The 19,058-nt window shown below is 51.7% G+C and overlaps 1 protein-coding gene across 1 annotated transcript in view; it reads right to left on the reverse strand.

Moving 5' to 3' along the window:
• SLC2A9 (solute carrier family 2 member 9) overlaps nucleotides 1-19,058 on the reverse strand; it is an 82,920-nt gene that overhangs the window by 34,087 nt on the left and 29,775 nt on the right. Inside the window, exons 6-8 of the mRNA XM_040966316.1 lie at nucleotides 11,378-11,510; nucleotides 9,649-9,836; nucleotides 7,458-7,568 (exon numbers count right to left, since the gene is read on the reverse strand). Of these exons, the coding sequence (XP_040822250.1) occupies nucleotides 7,458-7,568; nucleotides 9,649-9,836; nucleotides 11,378-11,510 (432 nt within the window). The remainder of the gene's footprint in view (nucleotides 1-7,457; nucleotides 7,569-9,648; nucleotides 9,837-11,377; nucleotides 11,511-19,058) is intronic.

Below are 19,058 nucleotides of genomic sequence, written 5' to 3' on the forward strand. Positions count from 1 at the left end.
AGTTGAAATAGAATCTCTTCATAAAACACAATATAGATGAGATGTAATTATTGGCATTAAGTGATCACTTTAAATACCTATAAAATAAGTACATAACTTTTATCAATCTGAAGCAATGTGAACATACTGAAAGGCAGAAAACACAAAGATCACTTCAACATAGAATCTTATATGCTGAGACACTTCAACACAGTCAGGTCTGGAGTTCACTGGAGCTAACTAGAAGGAGGTAATCATTAATTAGATAAAAACAATTAAGAGGAGATGTTATAATAATATGTGCTTTCAAAACTTTGTTGTAATAACAGAGGATCAGACTTTAATTCCATGAAGCAATAATGAACATTTTAGAAAACGCTGCAAACAGTATTTTTAAGTCGATATATCTAAATATAAAGACTAGCAGATAAAAGCATGGGTGCATCCCATACCTGGAAAAAATTTAACAGTGGATTAGATGTTACTTTGATTCCAATTTATGTTTGGTGTAAATGTTACACTTTTAAAGGAATGTCTTAAACAATACCTTAAGAGTTATATTCATAAAATTCAAAAATTCAATATAAAAATTTAATATAGTTAAAAAAGAGATGTTAGTTATGAAAAAACATTATTTATAAAGTACAACATGCTAGATATTTTTCTGTGGACCCAGGTTAGTTTATCTCCTACCCTGCTGCTTTTGGCTAAAAAAGGTTGGAGGTGGTAGGCTTGACAAAGGAAAAAAAAGTAAAAGGTCCTGGAGCTGAGTATCCTAACAGAGAGGAGGGGGAGGAGGTCAGGGAGTGATTGTACCTGCTGGAGAGAAGAGAGTTTAACCCTGAAGTTGCTGGGCAGGAGGAGGAACTTCAGTAGAGGATGCTTGCCGCTGCAAAATGTAAATTGGGCAAGGATGCCTAATCAGTCGATCTGGAATCCACATCAGCAAGTCCGTGACCTGTGGAAAAATGAAAGCATTCCCTCCTCCAAATTTTAAGAGGAAATTGGGTTCTTTCCACTGGTCAGTAAGGATATTTTCAAAATCTATGATTAGAGAAACCCATCTGTAAAGACTAAAGAAGCAAATCTTTTGAAATATTACCGGATGACTTTTAACAAGGAGATTTTTAGTTAAATGGTATGAAATTGTACCCACAAGGGTTAAGAGTGCTATTTGTCATGTCTCATCCTCAGATATTAGATAACTAAGCTGTTAAGAGCTATAAGGAATAATTATTTAATTTACATCTTTGCAAAAGGCTCCTATTCCTATATCTCTTAATAATTAAGGTGGGGACCAAAGCACAATAAGGAGTAATAACCTTTTTATACATGGAAAGGAGATGCAGCCACTCTAAAGACCCTTGTTGTCACAAACATCTAGTTGGGGTATGAACAGTAGGGAGTATAATTAATTGCCAAGGAAGATACCAACTTTTAATTAGCATTTCCATAATCAATATCAGATTTTAAGTCTGTTACTCTTCTATAGGCACAGCTTGGGTAAAATATTGCTGTCTTTTAAACCTCTGATTGTTCAAGGCCTGAGACTGGCCCCACCAGGAGTTTCCTGACAACAGGCGCTGGCCATCATGACCAATTTTAGATTTACATTTACATACTTTTGCCCAATGTACACCTCTGTGACATTCAGAATTTATCTTAGGGCATTGATCCTTAACAGTATTAGTGCCACATTTTTGAGCTAAAGGAGGTGTTGCTTGGCATTGTTTTGGGAGGTGGCTAGGTTTCCCACAGTTAGAACACTTAGCATTCATTTGCTTCTGAATAGCAGTGGTTTGAAACCTTGCAAGGTGAGTAGGGTGTTTGAAAGTCCCCATGTTACCACAGGCTTTTAGATAACCCATAACCTGTTCACCAAATTTTCGGGTATTTCGTTTCCTACAATCTTTCCATATATGTCCCAATTTGCCACAATTATGACATTTAGGTCTATTTTGCTTTAAACCATTGCTTAATGTAGCACTCATCATTTTAGTTTTGTATCTTTCAGAGCCAATATCCATGCATGTCCTCATTACTTGGGGGGCCCAGGACAGGGCCCATCTCTCGTTTCCCTGCATCTCATCCTGTACAGACTGTTTACTCAATTTAGATTGACTGTGAGGCAATAGAACTGTCCCATTCTTGTGGAATTTAGACTGACAAGCCTTTTGCCAATGAAATCCCTTCTCACACCGCGGACAGACAGTGCGAGGAATATTTAAATTGGATTTAGGAGTGTCCCTATAAGTTTTTTCCTGTTTGAAATTTTGGGATGAGTTTCTGGCAGGACAGCTGTGGCTGATATGCCCTACTCCACCACAAGAATAGCAATTGTTTCTTTTTCTATTTCTTTGATTGCCTCTTACGTTCTTTAAAATCTGAGTAGCAGTTTGACCCTGAAGAGCTGCAGCGATAGTTAACGCTTGCATGTAAGATGGAGTTACTTCAGCACAAGCTCGAACATAGTCTGACAAATCTCCTGTCCTTCTCACTGGCTGAATTAAGGTTTGGCAAGTTGGAGTAGCATTCTCAAAAGCTAGCTGTTTAACTATGAGATCTGTAGCTGTATTGTTAATTACTGTCCTACTCACTGCTTCTGTGAGTCGAGCTACGAAATCTTCAAAAGGCTCCTCAGGCTTCTGCTTAACATTTACAAAACCTGGAGACTTTTGATCTGGAGATGGCAGGCGCTTCCACGCTCCTATTGCCAGGGAGGAGATAAGCTGTAATGTCTCCTTAGGCAGAGTAAGTTGTTCTGAAACGCCAAGATGAGTGCCCTGTCCTAAAAGCATGTCTAAGGTAAAAGAAAATTTGCCATGCCTCACAGATCTCTGAGACTTTACTTCTGCTTTAGCTAATTCCTCATATTCCATTTTCCACAAAAGGAAGTTTCCGCCAGTGAGGCAAGCCTTAGCAACCTGAAACCAATCATAAGGAGTCATCCACTTTGCTGCTAGGCTCTCTCACTATTGCCATAGTGTACGGGGAGTTTGGCCCGTAGTCAGAGACAGCATGCTTTAGTTCTTTAATAAGCTTATAAGGCAACGGCTCCCATTCAGGTTCATCGCATTCATAGACAACAGGAAAACAGAAAAAATCACCTTCCTTATGTGCCTGCTGCATTGCCCCACTAAAGCCAATCTTTGCTGGATCTGGTCTAGGTGGAAGGGGCTCACAAGGCTTAGCAGAATACCTTGAAGGCTTATCATCAACAGCAGGAGACCTATTATCATGTAACTCAGCCATTTGCCCCTTTTCACAATCTCTAACTCCTGATCTAAATATTTCTGGTTTTAAAAAATCTTCTTCCTCATCTGTTAAACTTCCATGATCAGTTTTACAATATTTTACATTATCTTCAGGACAGACACTTTCCATTGAGCTATAGCTAAGGCCTAAGCTTCCCTTCTGAGGATCAAGAAGGCGAGTATGTTCTCCCTGCTGAGCTGAAGGCGCGGGATAAGGCTCAGGACCCGCATCTAGTGCCTGCCGTAAAACGTTCCAAATGGCATATGCAGAGGATGGCATGCCCACTCGTCCATTACTCCGATACCACCTTCTCATATCATTTCCTACCTGGTCCCACGTGTTTAATTCTAAAGTGCCCTGCTCAATAAACCATGGGCTAACTTTTTGTACAAATTGTAAAAATTCTAATAATTGCTTCTTGCTAACTTTAATGCACTTCCTATGTAAGGTATGTTTAATAATATCAGCATATAAACTTCTTTCACTAGAATCGCTCTGGCCCATTTTTACAGCACAGAGGGTACACAACTTCTCAATATAAGTTCTGACTATTCACCCCTCCTAACCTGACCTTCTGTCAGGGGGCCTGCAGCACCCTGGGTGAAGTCCTATCCACGCCGCAAAGAGAAAGAAAAGACCTACCTTCGTCGAGTCCCTGTTCAGGCGCCACTTGCCGGAGTCCAGCTCCAGCTGAGTTCGGAACTCGCGAAGGGTGCATGGATGAGGCGCAAAGAAAGAGAGAGAAAGAAAGAGACGGACCACTAGTAACTCTTCATCATCATAATGGACCACGCACAAAAGCTGTCCGCTTTATTTATACAAAATCAGTCAAACTCTGGCTCAGACTTTTTACGTCATGGTCAAGTGGGTGTTTCCAAAGATAACTCTGCCATTTGTTTCACCTAAGGCTAGAATGTTAACCAACTGGTGCCTGGCTAGGAAAAGGTTTTCAATAGATGATGCATATCAGTCAGTAGCACATTCCTACCACAATTACTTTACAGCTAGGTCTTGAGACAGTCAAGGAAGGAAGGGACCTAAAAGATTAGCATAGGATCAAAAGGGGGAGTTAACACTCTTGATTAACATATTGCCACAGGACGCAGCCCTAACAGCGATAATAGCTCTTTGGCTGAAAACTAGCCACTAGCAACATTAGCTTCTAAGTTCCTACTGACGTTTAACAGTAACTCCGCAGAGGCAGACAATGCCTGAATAGATTACAGAATTCTCAGTGGGGTTGTCTGGTGTCCATGCAAAGGGAGGCAGAGCCGCATTCAGGTGTTGTAGAGACATCCGCCAGGCCTTGCCACACAGCGGGGAGTTCCTTGCAACCTTGCCTGCAATGGAGCCATGCTCTTCACACCTTCCTGTCTTCCACCCCCATCACACGGACTCCAGCAGTCCTCCATCAGACTGTGCTCCTGCAGCCAGGCACCACGACAACAGTCTTCTGAGAACCCAGCGCAGGTTCAACAGGTGGCATCAGGAGCAGGTGGCAGCTCTTTGGAAGCCAGCAGGTGCTGCCCTACTGGGGGCCATGTGACAGAGCTCTGCTGTGGTCCTCTCTGGGTGCTTCCATCTTTTGGTGAGATCCCTTCTTCCTCCTTCTGGAAGGCCATGACATTTTTGGCTCCAGCACTTTCTGAAAACCCCTCACCAAGCATTGCTGGCTTTGAGTGGAGAGATGGGCTTGACAGAGAGTGGGGGCCACGAGTGGTGGCTTCTGCAGCTGGGGGGAGCCAAGCTGGGACAAGCAGCTCTACCTGGCCAGCCTGGGGGAGCTGCCTGAGCAGGACGAGAGGAGGTGACATTCCCTGAGGATACGGCCTCCTCCAGGCTCCGCCTGACCAGCCCAATGTCCACTGATTGGTTTCAGATCAGCCCTGTCCTATGAGACAGGAAATAATGGCCAGCATTGTGGCACAGCACATTAAGCCACTGCTTGCGATGCTGACATCCCTGAGTTCCAGTTTGCACTCTGGTGGCTTTGCTTCCGATCCAGTTCCCAGTCCTTGGGAACACAGCAGAGGATGTCCTAAACGCTCGTGTCCCTACACTTACATAGGAAAAACAGATGAATCTCTTGGTTTATGGTTTCCAACCTCCCCAGCCTTGGCTGCTGTCGCCATCTGTGGAGTAAACCAGCAGATGGCAGATGAAAGTGCTCTCTCTCTTCCCATGTCTCTGAGTCTGTCTTTTAAATAAATAAATCTTTTTGTGAAAGAAGTGGGGAAACTGAGTCATAGAGCTGTTGAAGGACAACACTTGGTGTCCTGCAGCTCAACAGGAACATGGTCAGGATTCAGGCCTTCAGCTCTCTCACCCAGGATCTGAGCAGAGAGATCCCCAGACTTCCCTCCTGCCCCCCATGGCAGCTAAGGAAATCTCTGGGTCCCTAGTTTTTGGACAGTACCCAGCTCTCAGCACTTGTGCTTATCCTTAAGGATGGTGAGCTGCACGCAGCCTCACGCCAAGGACCTCTAGAATATGCGTGGAAAATGAGTTCTACAAAGACACTACCTGGATTTCCAAAGCTCCCGTGTGTGAAAATAGACTTAGCATGCAATTGCTTTCCCCAACGAGTCCTGGGAGGTACAAGTCATTAGACGTTTTGCTCGGGTACAAGTGTTTGTGGTGGTGTTAGACTCTGACTAGGGCATGCACACCCTAAATGGGGGCACTCGGATTCCGGTCCCGGCTCCTCTCGTCGCCCATTTCCAGTGTCCTGTAACCTTGGGAGGCAGCAGGCATGAGCTCAAGGATTGGGCGTCCCTGACATCCACATGGGAGAAGTAGATTGAGTCCTCAGTTTCCTGGCGTTTGGAGTCATAAGCCAGAGGCTAGATGTGGTCTCTCTCTCCTTATTATTTTAACAACAAATGCTAAAATGGAACACCCATCTGATACAAGACTGTGTGAGCAAAAGCAGAATGGGAGTTGGGTATGAAACAGGACTACTACAGAGTGATACACACACACACACACACACACACACACACTCACACACATCCAGGCCCACAGCACAGCGGGGGCAACGTGCAACCTGCCCCATCCCCGGGAAGTGTGGCTGTGGGTTCCTTCCCTGGGTATCTCTCTCTTTCTCTGGGTTCTGCAAGTTGACCCAAGTGAGCATATGAGCTGGACTGACAGTTTTTTTCCAAATGAGAATCTTTACAGAAAACAAACCGCTGCCCTTCCCTGCGGTGTTTCATCCCCAAATGTTTGTGGTTTGCATACTGATCAAAGAGAAATATAATAAGAGCTGGGCGTGGTTTATAACTTGAGACAAAGGTTTTGTGAAAGTTGCAGATTGTGGAACAGGAAAAACTCTCCCTTTACATAAAGGGCAGCACGCAGAAGAGGGAGAGCAGAGGCCATGCCCCTGTGTTGCATGTCTATTTTTAAAAAGTATCTTGCTTGGACAACCCATTATGGTCCAGGAGCACCCGGAGAGAGTGAGTCAGACATGTGTTTGGAAGCCTCTGCCCACATGTATGGGCATCCACCTCGCCAGCCCAAGTCCAAGACAAGAACGCACAGGAGGAAGCTGCTCCATCAAGGTCAGAGCCCGTGCTGACAGGAGCCCACCCCACCCCCGTCTCTGTGAGCCTGAAGCATGAAGCACAGACCACAAAGCTGCAGGGTAGGGGAGATGTGGATACCCTAGAGCTCAGCGAGGTTGAATCCATTGCTTAATCTCACCCAGCCAGGCTATTCCTGAGCTGGAACTCTAAGCCAGCTGGGTCACTCCAAAATTTGAGATGTTTCTGACAGGATCTGGAGTCTTCCTGCTTTTCCTCCCATGCTGATGACTGAGAAGGGCAGTGAGTGAGTCCCGCGTGAGGGAACTGGAATGTCCCTCTCCTTGTCCCTGTCCCTTAAATGCATGCGTGGCTGCAGGAGTGAAGAGTGCACAGCTCGCAGCTCTGCAGCATTTCAAAGTCAAGGGTGGGAGATCTGAGAGTCACAGAGACTCAGCTCTGAACTCCCTGGAGACGGCGTGGGTCCTGCCTGTGCTCGGGCCAAGAAGGGTGCTCTCCATGACAAGGAAGGCCCCAGCCACACGGCAAGGACAGCAAATGTCCAAATGCCCACGTTCAGCTGCGAGGTGCTGTGTCAAGACCCCTCTGCAGGACAATGCTCCTGAGTGCTGGAGCCCACCCCGGTGCTGCCTCACCCCCCAGCTCAGGGTTCCCAGGAGTTACCGTCCGCGGACTTACAGAGAAGATGGCGGCCAGGGTCTCCACAGCCCCTGTGCTCAGGGTGATGTAGGGGATCTTCTCCGGAGGGATCCCGGCTGCCCCGAAGATGCTGTTGGTGTAGAACCAGATCTGCAGCCGAGCAAAGAGAACAGAAGGAGCATGCAGAGGATGAACAAGCAATGGAAGAGTGTGTGTGTGTGTGCCTTTCCAAGAAGTAAAGAAATAGATCTTGAGAAACTTGACATGGGAGTATCATTGCACATCAGTCTCTACAAAACAAAAGCCGTTGGCCACAGCCTCTGAGCTATAATCAGAGGTCTTGCACCAAGGCTCACCAGGGCTCTGGAGGGAGGATTCAGAGATGGCAGGCGGACCCCAGCCCAGAAAGCACTGAGCTGCACACTCTGCTGTAACATCTCAGGTTACTTGTGTCCTGCCTTCTCACTCGGTCACTGAGCGAGGGTGGAATTACCCGGCATTGTGTCAGGTACTGGATTACAGGGGGAGCAGCACGGGCCTGGGCTGTCCTGGAAGACATCCAGGTGAACAGGTGAGGGATCAGGTACCAGGAGTGTCGTGACACCTGCACATCCCACCAGGGCACAGACCCAGGCAGCAGCAGAGCTGCACCCTCACACCCAGACTTCGGGGGAGGCTCCTGGCTCTGATTTCACATCTTGGGAACTCGCACCTCACCTCCCGACTACCAGCCATGTATCACAAGCCACAGAGCTTGAAATGGTGTGGCCTTGAGTGGGAAGGAAACAAAGCTAGCAGGAGCCCTAGTGCTCATGTGGGGGCCGAGACTTGCCCCGGAGAGACGCTCTGCATCCATTCCTTCCAGCGGCCAGGCAAGTGAGTACTGTCAGCCTGTTTCAGAAGGAGCCACTGAGGCCCAAGGAAATCGGCATGAAGAGGCCCTGCGTGTAAAATAAGGAAGAATGGGCCACCACAGTAATTACACCACCAGGCTGTAACTTTGCCTTCCTTCCAGAACTTCAGGAACGTTTTAGAAAGCTAAGGCTCCCAGGCCTGGGCTTGACAACCAGGATTGGTCCAATGTACAACCCACACCTTTGTTCTCACTCCCTACTGCCTTTCTTTTCCAAATATTCAGGACAAGAAGGGCCATTCACGCACGCTCCAGCATCAAGGCCTCTGAGCAACATGTCCATGTCACCCCCAGGGGACATCTGGCTGTATCTGCAGACATTATCATTTGTCATTGCCAGCGGGGTTCCCCCCCCTCGCGAGCCATGCCCGCAGATGCTGCCAAGCAGCTTACAGTGGCGGCATGGCCTTCATGACAATGAACTTCCCAGCCCAGGGCTTGGGGAGCTCTGAGGTTGGCTTGGACACCCCGAGTTTCCATGTGTAGTTGGAAGGTACAGGAAAGAGCTAAGATTGAGGCTTGGGAGATCTGCCACTAGCCAGCACCAGTAAGGTTAAATGTCAAAATTGTCCTTGTGGCTGCCTGGGAACACAATCCGCGTGACCCGCAGGGGCAGCCTGAGGATACAGCCTGAGGTGTGCAGGATCCGGGCTCACCGCATTGAGGTGTGCAGGATCCGGGCTCACTGCATTGAGGTGTGCAGGGCCCGGGCTCACTGCATTGAGGTGTGCAGGACCCGGGCTCACTGCATTGAGGTGTGCAGGATCCGGGCTCACTGCATTGAGGTGTGCAGGATCCGGGCTCACCGCATTGAGGTGTGCAGGACCCGGGCTCACCGCATTGAGGTGTGCAGGGCCCGGGCTCACTGCATTGTGGTGTGCAGGGCCCGGGCTCACCGCATTGAGGTGTGCAGGATCCGGGCTCACCGCATTGAGGTGTGCAGGATCCGGGCTCACCGCATTGAGGTGTGCAGGGCCCGGGCTCACCGCATTGAGTTGTCCAGGGCCCGGGCTCACCGCATTGAGTTGTCCAGGGCCCGGGCTCACTGCATTGAGGTGTGCAGGGCCCGGGCTCACCGCATTGAGTTGTCCAGGGCCCGGGCTCACCGCATTGAGGTGTGCAGGACCCGGGCTCACTGCATTGAGGTGTGCAGGATCCGGGCTCACCGCATTGAGGTGTGCAGGACCCGGGCTCACCGCATTGAGTTGTCCAGGGCCCGGGCTCACTGCATTGAGGTGTGCAGGGCCCGGGCTCACCGCATTGAGGTGTGCAGGGCCCGGGCTCACCGCATTGAGGTGTGCAGGGCCCCAGGCTCACCGCATTGAGGCCGCAGAGCTGGTAACAGGCCATGGTGATGACCACGGTGATCACCTGCCAGCGGGCAGAGGGCTCTCTGAGCAGCTCCAGGACGGATGCCAGGCGCACGTTCCTGTGCACGCGGCTCTCTGCCAGGACCTCCTCCACCTCCCGCGAGACGTCAGCTCTGCCCAGGAGCGTCTGGAAAGCTGCAAGCAGAAACAAACAGGGCTCTCAGCAGGGACCACTTGTCTAGCGTCAGGCTCAGCGGGGGTGGTACCCATGCCACGGCTCTCAGTCTCCCAGCTGATGAGCTCCCAAGGATGAGAATGTCATGGGATGCCTGCTGTCCTGCCTGCGTGTGCCTTGGCCACTGTGTGTTAGGGAAGGGAGTACCTGGCCTGTCGTATAGACAGATTGCCGCGAAGCCCTCAGCTTAAGGCCTCCTGGCATCTATGTCCCCCACCCCATGAGCCCTCCCGCTCTGACTCCAGGGTTCGTCATGTCACTTTCCATCACCAGCAAGGATTTCAGCAGATTTGAAGCTTACAGAGGTCAGCTGGCCTGCAGACCCAGAGGCTGTGACCTGGGTGTACGGTCACCCAACGTTGCTATGACAGCAGCTGACTGTGCCAGCACCTCCTTTCTCTATTTGCCCCCAGGCTGGGCAGGTGCACTAGCTGAGAAGGCGTGCTCTGGTCAGACCTGCAGTTTTCAGAGCTCAGGTTCCCATGCTACCACGTGCTGGCTGTGTCCCTGGCCAAGGGACGCCACGGTCGGTCCTTTTCTTGAGACGACAACAAACATGGTGGGCTTTTCAGCTAACACAGGTGCTGGCTTGGCAGGAAGTCGCTCCCAATGCACAGGTGCAGGTAGTGAGGCTGTCTGTCCATCTTAACCAGAGCCCACTCACTGAAGTCAGTGCCCTCTGGCTTGCCATCAGAGAAATGCCACAAACGAGAACCCATCTAAGCTATGAACGGCTAGACAAGCCCAGGCAGTGAGTGAGTTATAGTTCTTCGCGGTTTGTAATCAGGAAAACGCTTACATGGCTTCCATTTTCAAAGATAACTGCATTACACATTTATATATATATAATAAATATATAATTCCCACAACCTGGACGTGGGCATCAATACAATTCAGATTCGAGGGCAGGATTTGAATGAGAGTCTGCCCACAGTCCCCAAGGGACAATGAGAACTGAGAGCATCACACATCATCCCCATTGCCCCTTGTTAACAGTCCAGGGAGACTCCTGGATTTTCTCTGTTTGGACCAGCTTCCCAGGCGTGGGCTGGTTGAATCGGCTCAGGGTAGATGGCAGGTGTGGTTGGTGACGGTGGTAACAGTAACAGCAACCCCTTGTGCTTACCTGGGAGCCGGCTGCTGGGTTTACAAAACAGCAAGAATGGGAGCAGGGCCTGATACTCGGCCCATTGTGTGTGGCTCCAGGTGGGCTCTGGGGAAAATGCCTGATTCTGAAAGCTACGCCTGGACTCTGACTGAAGCCCCTCCAGGAGCCTCACTGTCTCTGGACTCCCTGAGTGGTCCTGTGCCCTGCTGGCTACCCCCTCCCCCAATGCAGGGCTGATGGGCAGATGAAGGAAGAGGTTGGGGTGCCCAGCCAGTGTCTGCAGAGTACATCAACAATGCTACCCACCCCGTGCCCATCAGCCCTGAGGCTGGGCACCTGCAGTGCTGATCCATCTGGGGCTGGGGTACGTGATGAGGGGTAAAGGGCCCCTACCTTTCACGGCTCCCGCCTCATCATGCTTCTCAAAGAGCAGGTAGCGTGGGCTCTCAGGGAGAAACGGAAGGCTCACTAGCTGGACGACGGCCGGGACCATGATCACACCAAACAGGTACGGCCAAGCACTCTCCTGCATGGGTGCGCAGGGGGAGGAGACACCGCTGAAAGAAGGAGTCTTTGCCCTGGTCCAGGGGAGGACTGCTTCAGCCCTCCGTGCAGGTATCCCCGGCTGGGGAGAAGCTGGTCAGATGAGCACCAGGCTCCAAGTCCACGATTTCTATACATGAACCAGTGGCTCCTCTGAGGCCCCCATGTGGGAGTGATGTGGGAGGAGCTGTGAAAGATGGGTTCAGGGCATGCAGGCCACTCAGGGTTGCATGATGGCTGCACTTTGGCCCCTCCCCCACCCCCCCACCCCCGCCCAAGGCACCATAGTTAGTCTCAGGGGCTTTAGCGTGACCCCCCCCCCATCCTAATTACAGCTTCTGGGGCATCCCCCCAACGTGGCATCCACTGTGCAGCTTGTCTGCAGCAGGTGCACAGAGCCCTTCTGGTGCCACTGCTCAGGCACCTGCTAAGCCGCGGTATCTGCTCATGCCCTCTTACCAGAGAGCGCCCGAGAAGGGTGGCTGGAGCTCTCCCAGCTGCCCCTGAAAGTGGGGCTGGTGGGACTCAGCCCGGAGGCTGCTCTAGTGTGTTGCTGACTGTGAAGGGAGAACAGGTGTGTCCAACATGTCCCACTGCTGGTGCCTTCAAGCTCATTTCATGCAGCATGCTACCCACGGACATCCCAGAAGCAGGCCTAGATGCCCATCACAGGGGGATCCCCCAGATCCACTTCCATCTCCCCACCCCAATTTACAAAGAAGCTCAGCCTGTGCCACTGAAAGCAGACAGTGTTCGTCACAAGGCAGTTCTGATGGGGAAGGACCAATAGCAATGGGACTGGTCAATGTCAAGTTCTAGGCATGTTGTTTCATAAGCAAGTGAGAGGAGGCAGCCAAAGAGAAGACAAGACCCATTCAGTCCCAGAGAGACTTCCCACTACAAAGGAGGCACCCAGTAGTACCTGGCAGATTCCTGGGGAACCCTGGGGACCATGCATGGAGGCCTGCGGTACCCACATTGCATGGTCTCAGCCCTTGGCCTCCCCACTCCCATGGAGCTTTTCTGCAGCCTGCCCCTGTACTGCCTCCTGGGCCCTGAATCACAGGGAACCCCACTGAGTTCTAGGGTTCCGTGCAGGGAGAGCAGTAGGAATCCCTGAAGCACAGAACAAGCAGGAAGGGGGCCTGCCAGAGGCCATGCCCAGTGGCCATTCCAGTCCTGGTCTCCAGGACGCCTTGGCGTCTGCAGCAACAGCATTTTTCACTTTCAGAATTCCTTTGGTCATCCCTTGGCGAGGCCAGAACTGGCTTTGTTAGGCCAGTGGGCAGCTTAGGCTCAAAGACCGTGGGAGAAGAAAGTGGGCTGGTGGTAAGGGACCACAGACCAACTGTTGGTTGTAGGACTGTGTGGCTCCAGACACTCCTTGGTTTAGGACAGAGTGATTCTAAGTTAAAAACACCCAAATTCAAGCTGCACTGAACACTCCTAATCCGTCCACACCACAGCACCCTGGAGAGTGCCTGCTGTTCGTGGCAATGACTGCTGTGAGAAGCTCATGGCAGAGATCAGGGATCGGTGAGAGGGCGCAGAGATGAAATTTAAAGCCACACAAGGTTGAATTCTGACCCACAGTCCTGAAGACCTGCCTCGGAGTCCGGGAGATCTGAAGCCACCAGGCCAAGGCTAGGGGAGCCGGTCTGATCTCTCCTCTAGCTTAGGGCAGACTCTCCTGCAGCTCACAGCATGTTCCTGGCACCTGTCCCAGTGGGAGCTAGTACTGGTGGGCTCTTGTCTTGTTTTCTGCAGTGCAGCCAACCTCAAATGGCCTATGCTCCTCCAAGCCAGGGCCTGAGGTCTGATCTGCTGCCCTGAGCCTGGGGCTCTAGCCTCTGGGTTAAATGCCTGGAAGCCACATCTCAGACCTGAGCATTCTGGAAAGGAGCTGGGAATGGGAATACTGCCCCCTGGTGCCCGCTTCCAGCTTCCTCAGTCCTCAGCTCCCTGGGACTCTGACAGAACCTTCTGCCCCTCCCCTGGTGGTCGCCCCACCATCAACCCCGGCCACCTTTCCCTGTGTGTTAGCCACACTTTTGCCCTCACTGCTTTCAGCAATGCTGAGAAAGGGCAGTTGCCTCAGTTTCCCCACTACACCAGATAACTCACCTAGGCCCCTGCCGCTGCCAACACCCATGTGCCCTCCTCCTGTCATGCTCCTACAAGCATGCTCACCAACTCAGACCACCCATTGCGGCATGTCAAGGCCATCAGGGACCAGCCTAAAGGCCCACTGTCCCATGCTGCTCAGCGTTCTGGGGCAGGGGAGGTCTTGGGTACTTTCCAGCCCCAGTCCAAATGAGCAGGTGCATGGGGCTAATGCAGCAAGGGGACTGACTGGAAGGACTCCTGGCCAGCATGGTGCAGTCTGTCTTAGGGGTCTCAGGAGGAGAGGCCACCCCTTGCTGAGCAGACAAGCTGCCTGCCAGAGCAAAGCTCCCGCTTGTGGTCGTGTGTGTGGCCACTGCTGTAGTCTCAGTTCCCCGCCTCGGGCTTCATTCCACTCCGTTGCCTGATACCTCAGAGCCCTGGCTCACGGTGCTGCCCCTGCCCTGAAGACCTTGCCTTCTCTCACCTGCCTGGCAAGCTCCCACCTGGTCCTTCACCAGGTGCAACGCCACTGCAGCTCTGGGCTATCCCTGCCACCCACTGAGAAAGTTCAAGGCTCTGTTGCCCACCCCACCCCCCATCACTGCTTTCTTGGTGTGGCACCAAACAAGTGGTGTCTCTTGTCTGTGTCATGCACCAGGGTCTAGTCAGATAAGGATCTGAGTGCTGTGAGGGAAGACATAGCATCAATTACACATCAGTTATGCATCTTGCAGAGCCGGGTCTGGGGTCTAGCTGAAGGGGATCCGGGCTGGGGGTCTGGATCTTCCCTGGGCAGACACCCCGCAAGTCCCCTGAGATGGTAAGGAATGTGTGCAGGCACACATCTGTGTGCAGTCAAGCACCTGTCCTGCACTGAAGGGAGTGGTGGCATTGTGGGCTTTGGGGCTTTGGGGCTCGCTGCAGCTGGAGGAAGGAGAGTGCTCAAGTGCACCAAGGAAGGGAGGCGCCCTCAGCCCAGGAAGCAGGAACCCGGGGTGGTCCTGCTCTTGGAATTACTTTACATTAGAAAATAAAGCCTCCTTTTTTTTTTTCTTTTATTTTCTTCTTTTTAAAGAAACCTGTATCCGTCTCAAAACACATATTGATCAAAGCAAAACTCTACGTTGGAGAGACTTTCTTTTTTAAGAATTGACTTTTGCTACACTTCACACATGGAGATATGAGGGGTAAGTGTCATTGTGTAATTACAGGTTCAGGAAAGTTTTTTTTTTCCTTTTTTTTTTGTTAAGAAGAAATAATGGTCTTGGGTGATTTGCGTTTTTTTCAGGAACTGTCCTTTCTGTCTGAAAGAAATGTGCTTCTTTCTGGATAAGCAAATTTTCTGAATGTTTCTCATTATTCCCAGTGGAAAGAGGAGGACGTGTGACATGGATTCTCAAGAGTGGCAAGGTGGGACGTTTGCAACAGCTTCGCAGAGCATTTGGATGGAGGCCGCAGAATGAGAACAGCCATGGAGATAACAAGCAACTGACGGGACGGGAGAGGCAGCAGCACGCTCAGCCTCCTGCACTCAGCTCCTAGCAAAGGTTCCTTCATTTCTTTATTTTATTTGAAAGGCAAGGTGACAGAGAGAGGGAAGGGGAGGGAGACAGAGATCTTCCATCTGCCAATTCCCTCCCCAAATGACTGCAATAGCCAGGACTGGGCCAGGCCAAAGTCAGGAGACAGGAGCTGGATCCTGATCTGTCATGTGGGTTCAGGGGCCCAACACCAGGGGCATCTTCTTGGAAGTGGGGTAGCTGGGACTCGAACCAGCACTCCTGTATGGGATGCTAATATTGCATGCAGCAGTTGGACTCACTGTGCCACACCAGCCCGGCATTTGTTGTTGTTGTTGCTCTAATGAAATACTTGAGGTGAGTTACATTATGAAGAAGAAATTGACTCTGACTCACAGTTCTGGAGCACCAAAGTCCAAAACAGAATGAGCCAGGTGCCAATGAGGGTCCCAGATGAGTCACACAACGTCAGGAGCATCTGTGGGTTTCCCTGTGTCCCCAGCTCCCGGTCCTTACGAAGCTCCCAGGGTACAATCATGTGGGGGCCTAGTCTAATCTCTTCCACCACCTGCCATCCAACCCAGGCAGCCCTCAAGGCAGGAGAGCCTGAGAGCCTCTGGGTGGTGCTGCAGGCTGTCCTGCACTCGCTGATGGCCAGATAACACGCCTTAGCTCCACCTCCTGCAGTTTGCTCACACGTGATGTGGAGTGCAGAGAGACCCCCAGTGGGCAGCGCGCTGCTGTGTCCCCAGGAGAAGGCATGGCGGTTGGGGCTGCTTGCGGGGAGGAGACATTCACATTCCAAAGGGTGCAGGTGCCTCTCTGCCAAGCCAGGTTCCACTCAGGGATTCTGGGACGCTGTATTCCCTGCCCTGCAAGACTCCTAGCAGAAGCCTTGCACTCACAAGCTGGGGGCTTACATGCTTTGTGACCAAGCCGCTGTGGCTTAAACTATCCCTACTGAGGCCCAGGCTGAGGGGAATCAGGCCACATGGGAGTTATTCCTGCTAAGGAACTCAGCAAAGTGGAGCAGGTTCAGATTGTGCCAGGTCACAGGTGGCCCTGAGCTCCTGCTGCCACGTAGGCATGGGTAAAGAGGGCAGTCATGGCCTGGGCACTCAAGGTAGCTCTGCTGGGCAGTGACCAGCTCTGTACTGTCCTCATGCCTTGTCCCAAAGCTCATTCCTGCCCTGTCACCAAGAGCCAGCGGGTCCCAGGTGTGGGCATTCGGTGCCATGTCCATCTGGGTGTGACCCTCTGGCCTGCTCCCCTTGTACTTGTTATTCTGAACCCAACATTTACCCCACAGGAGCCCTGCTTTCCTTCTCTGCAGAGTGGGCAGCCTAAAGTCATGCTGCCCAGGTGGGGGAGGTGGCTGGGAGACCTAGGCTAACCTGAATAAACCACCTTCATGCCTTAGCACCGACTTCAGACTTGATGATTTTCTGGAGATATCAAAATCCGGCACAACACCATCCCAGGCCATCCCAGGGCCCTGTGGGCCTGGCACCAGCACTGCAGCCACATCTCAAGTCTCTCAGAATCTACAGGTGCCTGGAAGCAGACTGGAGGGGAGGGAGGCTTGCTCTTGTTGCCTGGGCTGTGGCAGGAGGTCTTTGCTACCCACTCCTGGCCTCCAGGATGCTACAGCATCACTGTACGGCAGCCCAGCTTTGCTTCGAAGGCTTCCTGGCTCTAAAATTCTACAATTGGGGCACTATGTTTACAACTTCCTGGGTGCCTTCTGTGGCCTGGGTGCAGGCAGATGTTTAAGAGCCACAGCAACAGGCGGACTGTCCACTCTGAATTGTCACGTGCACTTTCTGGGCACGAAGGCAGTAACAGTGAGCCCGAGAGGTGGGCAAGAGGTTTCTAGCTGGGGTTTGAAGTTGAACAGGAAGAGGAAGAAGTGGTGGTCCCCGCCTGTGGGGTTCTGAGAGGGCACAAGGACAGTCAGCCCACACCCTGAGGCTTGGCACAGAGGGACCTCTGAGGGCAGAGGGAGATGGGTTGAAATCCTCAGGCCCAACATCCTTCCCTCCCTGAGGAACCTGGGGTCAACATCACCCTCAGTGTATCCGAGACAGTGGTAATTCCAGGCACAAACAACTGGGAGCAGCAGCAAAGGTACAGCAGGTGCGCCCGGGTACAGCAGCAAAGCAGGAAGCCATGAGCAACAAGATCAGCCTGGGGACTGAGTGCCCTGCAACGGGGATGCAGCAGACTGAGGTCCAGGTTCCAAGTGAGAGTGGCCCTTCTGGTGGCATGCCTGACACTGCTGGCTTCTTGGCCAGAGCACTGGGTCCCCACTCCTCCTCAGCAGCAGCCACCTCCAGCGGGAGACTGGGAATCTCTTCAAGCAGCCGCTCCAGGCCACCTCTGCAAAGGGCAGCTGAATTCACTGCACCCCCGGAGGCGAGCGTCAAAGCTTCCTTTAAAATGCCAGCTGACAGGGCTTCAAGAGTTATAATTCTCTTTGCTCCCCGCAGCCTTCCTGGCTTGCAGATGGCGACACCAGCCAACTGAGCCATGTGCCCCCTCCCGCCACAGCCCCTCCTGAGGCAGGCACCCCTGCAGAGCAGCAGCCAGCAAGGCAGACAGGCCTGGGGCTGCTCTCACAGAGCTCAAGGTCAGGAGTCTGCACGCCCTGTTACAGTGGCCTGAGTCCTGGGCTTGTGTGCAGCTCGGCAGGTGAGCTTGTGGTGGAGCCTTAGTCTCCACCGCCAGGGGAGCATGTGTGTGTTCTGGGGGGCAATTCAGTGCTGTTTCTGTCTCAGGGGCTCCACTTTTGCTCCAGATCCCTGCTTTTGACCTGGGAAGCAATAGAGGACGGTTCAAGGTCTTGGGCCTTGCACCCACATTGGTGACCTGGAAGAGACTCTTAGCGTCTGGCTTCAGATCAGCTTAGCGCTGGCCTTTGCAGATATTTGGGGAGTGAACCCGTGGATGGATGATCTTTCTGCCTCTCCTCTCTATAAACCTGTGCTTCCAATAAAAATAAATAAATCTTAAAAAAAAGGGGCATGCAAAAATTAATGGAAAAAAATGAGTAATTAATTACTACATCTAAGCAAAGTGTAAGAATAGTCAGGCCATTACAGAGGGAACAGTTTAATACACTTGTCATAATGGGCTCAGTAACGGCCTCCCCAAAGCTACACACATTGTAACCTGTGAAGATCAATTTACTAGGAGAAAGGACTTCACAGCGGGGTGAAGGCTTTTCTTAAACCCTTTTTATCTGAAACACAGACAGAAAGCAACTGAGCTAAGTAAGTCCCCAAACACCCAAAGCAGCCGGGGCTGGGCCAGGCCAAGGCCAGCAACATGGAACTCAGTCCAGGCCTCCCGTGCAGGAAGCAGGGCCCCAGACACCTGAATCATCATCTGCTGATTCCCAGGGTACACGTTAGCAGGAAGCTGGGGTTGAGAGTGGAGCGGGGACTGGAACCCAGGCACTTAAACATTGGACACAAGTGTCTCAAGTGATGTCTTAACCACTGGACCAAACTACCCATCTCTATATGAAGGCTCTTGAGATGGGGCGATTATCCCGGATTATGCCAGTGGACTCCCAATCCAATGACCAGGGTCCTTTAAGTTTGTTGTAGGCTTTTAGACCCATGGTCATGTTTTTCTGGGGAGAGAGAGAGAGCGAATCACAGACAAGGTGGAGGAAATCTTGTGAGCACACAGGCAGACGGCCGAAATGAGGCCAAAGACGCCCGGAGCCACCAGAGCAGAGGGCTTCCTCCCAGGGGCCTGCAGAGGGGGGCTGAGCTCTCTGACTCTGCACCCCTGATTTCAGCTCAGGGAGGCTGACTCTGAACTCTGCTGAAAATGGGAGAGCACACAGCTCTGACTTGGTGGTGCTTGCTGGCTCCAACATCAACAGGAATTGAATA

The sequence above is a fragment of the Ochotona curzoniae genome, unplaced genomic scaffold (genome assembly GCF_017591425.1).
Source record: "Ochotona curzoniae isolate NIBS_2020 unplaced genomic scaffold, NIBS_Ocur_1.0 scaffold_4505, whole genome shotgun sequence".
NCBI lineage: Eukaryota > Metazoa > Chordata > Mammalia > Lagomorpha > Ochotonidae > Ochotona > Ochotona curzoniae.